Below are 7,717 nucleotides of genomic sequence, written 5' to 3' on the forward strand. Positions count from 1 at the left end.
CGATCTATCCCAAATTTTGTATATATTGAATTTTTATCATAACATTTTTTGATTTATTGAGTTTTTAGTATAAATTTTATTTATTTTGATTAATATTTATGAAAAAAAATTGATCCTTTTACAATTTGGGGCCTCCTAGAATTTGGGACCATGTGCTGTAGTACTTTTTGCACTTGCACAGGACCGGCCTTGATCAGAATTGTTCTCAGCAGAAACAATCAAAAGGTTGTGGCAGACCAAGTTCTTAAGGTAAATGTTTCTCAAACAACAAAACTTGCTCCTTCAGTGGAAAACTAGGTTACATAGTTGACACATGTTATTTTAAACACGATTTTCCATTGACTCATTTGATGAAGATCATGAGGAAGTTACTAAAAATGATTCAATCAAGATAAACAAAGTAGGCATAAATTTAGATATGTATAAAAAATTAGTAGCTCTACTTGCATGATCCGATTAAGGTGTATCCTATGATCAACTCAATGTTTTATGCTTCCTCCTATGGTACTGACTTTGTTTCTATTAACATTTCCAAGGGACATCTTTTTACAAAACAATGGATAATTAACAATGGTGCAACTGATCATATTTGCCATTGATTAGACCTGTTTTATTATTATTCAGTCCATCTCTGTATTACTAACAAAACATAGAGGAGACATTGAAAAATGTTATGCAAAATGGAACTCAATGTATTTTAACCATTTCTAGAAGCTGCTTATTTCTTCCAACAAATACAACTTTGAAAAAAAATAATGAAATGACAATGAACTACAAAATCTTATAAACAATCCATCCAATAAAACCTTATTGCTTCCATGAGGATTGATGTCAGTAAATTGCTGCATTGTTCTTATTCTGAGGACTTACCTTCCATGAGAAGGACTTAATATAATTTCTTTATGTTTTTGTTGAATATTCACAAGAAAACTAAACTCTTCAAGAGTCACTCACCCTTATGCAAAACCTCAAAGAATAACAACCTTTTTCTTTAAACTAACAATGCTGAAAGCACAATATATTACAACGCGATTGAGTGATGAAATTGTTGAGTGAAGAAATGTCAAGTTCTTCTATGAGTTGGGAATGAAGGTTCCAACATATCCAAACGCCATGATGAAGAAGGCGAATGCTTGGATAAAGAGAAAGATGAAGAAGTGGTTTTTCCCGAACATAACATCGTAGCAGCCGATAAAGAAGAGGTACATTCCAACACCGAGTTCTAACAAGTGAATCCTATTTGAAATTTAAGAACATAGATGTCAAATGTATATACGCACAAAGTTCATGTAAGTGTTTATAAAAAAATGTCATCAAAGTTTTTGATGCTTGATGTTTTTGCAACATCATGAACAGCAATAACTAAGGGTATAATACCCGATTTATACCTGTCTTCAATCCTGAACCGAGGCTTCTTGAGTGCTTTTGTTCCAGCTTTAACCTTGAGAGCGTCTCCGAGCTTCTCAGTGACAATCCATTCATTCACTCGACTAGTCTCTAATAGACCAACAATAGTTGCTTTCGTTCGATGTAGAGACATGACATTCTCAAATAGAATCCAAAATACAAGTAAATGGAGTGACCTAACAAATACAAACAAACCAAATTCAAGTCAATAAAGAGGTTGCTTGCAAAACAAGTTTCCTTGTATTTACACTCCACTTCAGCTAAACTAGTGTCTAGAGGAAAAGTTTTGAAGAAATAAACACCTTGGAGTTCCAACAGCATTGAGAAGAGTAATAATTGAAGGGATATAAACAGCACCCCATTTCGGAACCACAATTTCAGGTACTAAAACTGTTGCAGGTAGTATAATGCAATAAAACATAAACGTATTGATGTGTGCTACAACTTTTCTAACAAAGAAGAAGTTGTAAATTACATGTATCTTCTTCCACAATGTCACTTTCTGCAATAAGGAGCATTACATTACAGTTATGATCTATAGATTGAAAACAATTCTAGGAAGCTGCCATAATAAATAACTTTACCTTATTTTTGATAATCTCCATGACCATTTTTCTGAAAAGATTTGCTGGTCCACACGACCAACGATGCTGCTGGTATCGGTAGGCTTTGAAAGTACTAGGCAATTCATTTTTCACCTGCAGATTTGATAAATATAAGAATTTCCATCCTTTGAGACTAGCTCGAACAGCCAAGTCCATATCCTCAACTGTGGTTCTATCTTTCCATCCACCAGCCTCATTCATAGCTGAAATTCTCCATACTCCCGCAGTCCCTATTTTGATTCACAACAATATTAAAAAATGAGGTAGTTTCTATAAAGCCCTGAGACATACACAAATACGACACTGACACGTCAATATCAGATATCAGACAGATATCATACACCAGACATATCTTTCATCAGAAGAAAATATTTGACATCATATAATATTATTTACCATTGAAGCCAAAAAAGGCATAAGTGGAAGAGCCCACTTCTTGTTCAACTGTAAAATGGTAATCTAGTGACATCTCTTGCATTCTGGTCATTAAACATTCATCTGCATTCACTGAAATAACAAAATAATTTTTTTTTCATATAGTTAATAATCTTGGTGGATTGAAATTTATTAATGTAACTAGATTGGTTATTAGAGTGAAATGAGACAAGCATTAAATTTACATGTGCAAATGTCGGTGTTAGCAGAAGAGTAGTAAAGGGTGAAGAAGCACTATAACAACAATGATGACATCAACAACAACCATAATAATATCAACAACTGTGTTGTTGTTGTTGTTGTGTAATACAAAGACATAATTACCCTTTCAAATAGTATACTCTACATGCATGTTTTAAGTATTTCCCCTAAGAAATCAACAACAATAATGGTTGGACCCACACAAATTCTTCAATTTCTTTACCATTATAACCCAGATATTATTTCATTGTAGAAAATAATTTTCTGTTTCCATGTTAGTGATAAAGTTTTGATCTAACTTTTCGGCCACACAATTACAGAGCCAAAAACATTATGCTATAAATGAATCATTATAGTACGTGAAAACCATTATTATTATTTTATCATCATGCCCTCATAGTTAGGCACACCAATGAGTTCAGTTCCTTCACAGCTTTTCATTTACAACCTGTCCTCAAAACAGAAAAACTTTAATTGCTATGTTTTTTTATTCATACAAAATTAACCATATAGTATGTGGCTTCAATACAAGGCAACCACGAAAGCTACTACCATACATACATTTTGTGATGTTGTTTATTGTTTGCAACTTTTTGCAGAGTAGTAGTTCAACCACAAAGTGGACCCCATATTAACCCACCGACAGTTTTTATAATACTATGTTTTAAAAAATCACTATCTAATTAAGACATCATACTAAGATTATGTCAAATGAAGCCGCAATTAAGAGAACACAAAACCTTAATTTAATGTTTTTTTGTTGTTGTTGTTGTTGAAACATAATATGAAAAGAAAGAAAGTTAGTACCGAATTTCCAACGAGCTTGAATAAGGGCAAGTTCAGGATTATGCACCAAAAATGGGACTGTGCGCCACAAGAAATTAGACTCTGGTTGAAAATCAGCATCAAATATTGCAACAAAGTCACATTGTTTCACATAGCTATGTTTCATTCCTTCTTTCAGTGCACCTGCTTTGTATCCATTTCTATTGTCTCTAACTTCATACTTTATGTTCACACCTTTGTTTGCCCATCTTTGGCATTCTACTTGCACCAACTCCTACATCATTTTTTTTGTCACCACAAATATCAAAATCAATTACCATATAATTAATTATAATTCATCAGAGCCATCTTTGATAGTGTACAAAATAGACAGATTATCGCTCATGACTTAAAATTTGTCACAGTTAAACTGTGATTAAATAGAATCTCATTGTTACAGTTAAAAATAGAGTTTCTATTTATGGTCATGATTATACTGCGACTAATTTATACAGAAACTCAAAAAACTTGAGACGGACTATCTAAGAGGACTATATTACCTTGATTATTGGGTCAGTGGAGTCATCAAGAACTTGTATAATGATCCTATCAGAAGGCCAAGAAAGACCACATGCAGCACCAATTGACAATTGATAAACCTATACATTAATAGAAAAATTATCAATAATATCAACCTTTAAAAGTGCTTAATTACCATGTTTAACAAAGTTAAATTACATTAAAGTAATAAAGTTCTACCTCTCTTTCATTGTACATGGGGATTTGAACAAGAACCATTGGATAACAAGAGTTTCCCAACTCAATATCATCCTTAATAGGTTCCCATTTGTAACGTTTTTCAGGTTTTCTTCCAAATAGTTTCACAAGAGTAATGATAATACCCATATAAACTCTCTCAATAACCATCATCACTGACATTATCAAACACAAAAACACTGATATTCTTAGCAATGGAACTATCAATGGTGCTTTGATTTGAGTCCAAATCAAAGAAATTTGCATGGTGATGTCATCTTTAGCTCCATGAAAAGCAAAAGGTATAGTAGTAGCAGAAGAAAAACTATCCATTTGAATAGTAGTAGTTTTGATCACAAGAAAACAAAAGAGAAGAATGACAAGAACTCAACAAGACAAAGATATGAACAATAGTAGTAGTACTAGTATATGACAACAAACAAACACTACTAGATAGATCCAAAAGGGTTTAAAGGAATCAACTTTGGTAAAGAAACATGAATGTTTTTGTTTTTGTTTTGTTTTGCTTCTGGTCCACGCAAAGACAATGTGAGTTACTACTCTAGAGAGAGAGAACAAAAACCATAGATCTCAAAAACAACAAACAGTTTTTGTTAGCTTTTCATAAGGCTAAGTATGTTTGTTCTGAAATGGAAATATATAGAAGGTTTGTGACAAAAACAAGACTTGTGTGAAAAGTTAAATAATGTTGTGTTGGTTATGTAAAGAAATGAAAAGAGAAGCAGAAGATGAAGACATTTAGAAAAAGCAGAAGAAGAGAAATAAAGGAAATGTTAATGAGAGGAAATGGAAAAAGAAGGGAAATGGGAGAGAAGAGAATGTTTGGTATTTAGGAGTTGTGGAGAGTATAGTACATTGAAATATTGCATTGTTCTCTCTCTCTTGAATGGGTTTTATAGTAGTAAGATGAAGGCTCAACCACATGTGTGCGGCTTATTAAGAAAATGGGGAACAGCAATACACCATCCAGCATATTAAATATTTGTAATAATAAAAACACATTTTCTTTTTAAATATAGAAAAATTAAGACCAAAAAGTTATTTATTCATATTTACAAAGCAAACACTATTTATCTTGGCGTGTATCTGTCTTTCAAGAAAAACTTGCATGGATACGAATATAAATCACTAGTGTTAGGAACAACCAATGAGAAATGAGAAAATTTTAAATTTATTTAAAATTTAACTTTTTTTTTTAATTAGATTCATGGGGTGGTTGTGATTGAGTAGGAGAGAGAAATAAAATGTTTTTGTTTTTTAATTAATAAAAATTTGTGATTGGTTGTTTAATTTGTAAAACCACTTGTTATGTTTGTGTTCATGCAAATATTTTTCCTGTGCCTTTGCAATGCCTTGTTTTATTTATTTATTTATTTTGGTGTGGTTATTTTGTTTCGCATTGTTGGATTGAGGTGAATGGTATTTCCTTCATAACAAGTGAAATTTTGTTCTCAAATGAAAAAAATGTCAAACACAATGTACTACGCAATGTGTATGACACTTCTAGTTAAAGACTTTTTTTTTTTTTAATATTTTCTGTCAATTTCTATTTAGGGACTCCCTCTTAAATATGAGATCTTTTTCATTTTTCCTTACAGTCATTCTTAGTGTTGGAAAGATTATAAATGTTGGAATGATGGAACAATTACTACTCAATAAACCAAACTCTATTCCTTCGAAGAAAATTTCTTCACCCACCTCCTAACCTTCTTGTCCACCCCTGGTGAATTTACCACACTACCCCTTGTTTCGGAAGTTCATTTCCGAAACTGTACTTTTTTTCTTAAAAAAGGTGTTTTCGAAAATGTATCTCCGAAAACGTGTTTTTTTTAATATAAAATATTGATTTCGGAGATGCATCTCCGAAATAAAGTTACTTTTCATAAAATGTGGTGTTTCGGAAGTTCATCTCCGAACGCACCCCCTTGGAGAATTCGGAAATGAACTTCCGAAAATATGTCTGGACAGAATAAAATGAAAAACAACAACAATTCGCTTTATTTAATCGGGTGAAGATTACAACGATAATATTACATAAAATTAAAGTTACATATTGTTGAACACGGGTAGGTGGGGATGAGAGAGTGGTGGGGAGAAAAAAAGGCTTCCAAATTTCAAAAGGTTTTTTTATTCTTTTAATAAAAATACGTACTACTGTAAGTAACAAATGACGGAGGAGGTGTAACCGGGGCCGGAACATATGACGGAGGAGGTGGATGTCCGGAGGAAGAAGAACCGGAGGTATGTCCACCGCGAGACAAAGGAGCCAATCAATGTAAGCTATAGTTTATCATTTTCATCAGGGGACGTCATTACAAAAAATTGGGAAAAAATTCTTATTATTTTTAATCTTGATTTTTTAGAAATGACGTCCCCAGATGATAATGATAAACTATAGCTTACATTGATTGGCTCCTTTGTCTCGCGGTGGACGTACCTCCGGTTCTTCTTCCTCCCAACATCCACCTCCTCCGTCATATGTTCCGACCCCGGTTACCACTTCCAAAAACTTACATGATAAATCCAATACAAAAACACTGTGCGATACAATCCGAAATCAGAACAAAACAAAACAAAACACGTCAAACAAAACAAAAACATGTTATTCTGCCCGACGAGGGTTACAAAATACACATCAAACAAAATAAAAACACGTTATTCTTCCCGACGAGCGAACTCCTCCGAATGAAGATAATTATACCAATCCTCATCCCACTCAGTATCAGAACCATCAGCGTTGATCACGCCTGAAGGCTGAGCCTGCACGTCCGAGCCATGGACCCCCAGGGGACGAGAAGCAGAACCAGTCAAAAGCTTCTTCTTCTCCTTCACCTCCTTCACCTCTTTCACCTCCTTCTTTGAAGAACCCTTTCTTCCCTTAGCGCCCTCTTTAGAAGACGCAGTCCTGCGTGCTGGTTGGTTGCCTGACATGTTCCTGTAAACAATTGAAAACGATTAATATGCATAGACAAAATAAAAAACAAAAAAATTTGAACTTCTGATACATTTCGGAAGTTCATTTCCGAAAACTAGGATGGAGGTGTTTTCGGAAATGAACTTCCGAAACACCCCTGCGATGGAGTTTTCTGCAACTTCCATGACAGACCCCTAAACCAAACTTCAAACCAAATCAAAATGCTTCTAAACAACCTAAATACTACTAACAACCTAACCATATATCATTTATGCAATTAAAACCCTAAATAACATGCATCACAAAACTAGATCTAAAAATTTCAAAACTTACAAAGTGTTAGGATTGAGGGCTTTTGAATGTTGTTTAGCAGTGTGATTGGAGCCTTGATGCAGCTTTGGAATTCTGTTTGCACAAATTTTCGCCTTTGCCACTTTTTGTTTTGATTTAGGGTAAATGATTGGGGGATGGGGAGTGTTTTGAGAAATCTGCAGAAATCGCAGTATTTCGGAAGTGAACTTCCGAAATAATGTTTTCGGAAATGAACTTCCGAAATAAGTCAATTTTTTCAAAAAAAGACGCTTTCGGAAATGAACTTCCGAAGCAGGGGTAT

General features: G+C 33.7%; 1 protein-coding gene across 1 annotated transcript; it reads right to left on the reverse strand.

Annotated features, from left to right (window-relative positions):
* Positions 1 to 656: 656 nt before the first annotated feature.
* Positions 657 to 5,072, reverse strand: LOC131611004 (glucomannan 4-beta-mannosyltransferase 9-like). Its single transcript, XM_058883119.1, has 8 exons — positions 4,173 to 5,072; positions 3,974 to 4,072; positions 3,456 to 3,708; positions 2,409 to 2,519; positions 1,992 to 2,242; positions 1,710 to 1,909; positions 1,389 to 1,583; positions 657 to 1,236 (listed from the first exon to the last, which is right to left on the reverse strand). Exons 1-8 carry the CDS (start codon positions 4,500 to 4,502, stop codon positions 1,074 to 1,076), a joined length of 1,602 nt encoding a protein of 533 aa, XP_058739102.1. The 5' UTR covers positions 4,503 to 5,072; the 3' UTR covers positions 657 to 1,073.
* Positions 5,073 to 7,717: the final 2,645 nt, after the last annotated feature.

The sequence above is a fragment of the Vicia villosa genome, linkage group LG6 (assembly GCF_029867415.1).
Source record: "Vicia villosa cultivar HV-30 ecotype Madison, WI linkage group LG6, Vvil1.0, whole genome shotgun sequence".
Lineage (NCBI taxonomy): Eukaryota > Viridiplantae > Streptophyta > Magnoliopsida > Fabales > Fabaceae > Vicia > Vicia villosa.

Excerpts from the sequence above, each read along its gene's own strand:
- LOC131611004 (XM_058883119.1), bottom strand. The coding sequence starts at position 4,502 with ATGGATAGTTTTTCTTCTGCTACTACTATACCTTTTGCTTTTCATGGA. Across the intron at positions 4,073-4,172 it reads CCATGTACAATGAAAGAGAG|GTTTATCAATTGTCAATTGG; the intron begins GTAGAACTTTAT and ends ATTAATGTATAG. Across the intron at positions 2,520-3,455 it reads TCAAGCTCGTTGGAAATTCG|TGAATGCAGATGAATGTTTA; the intron begins GTACTAACTTTC and ends TTGTTATTTCAG.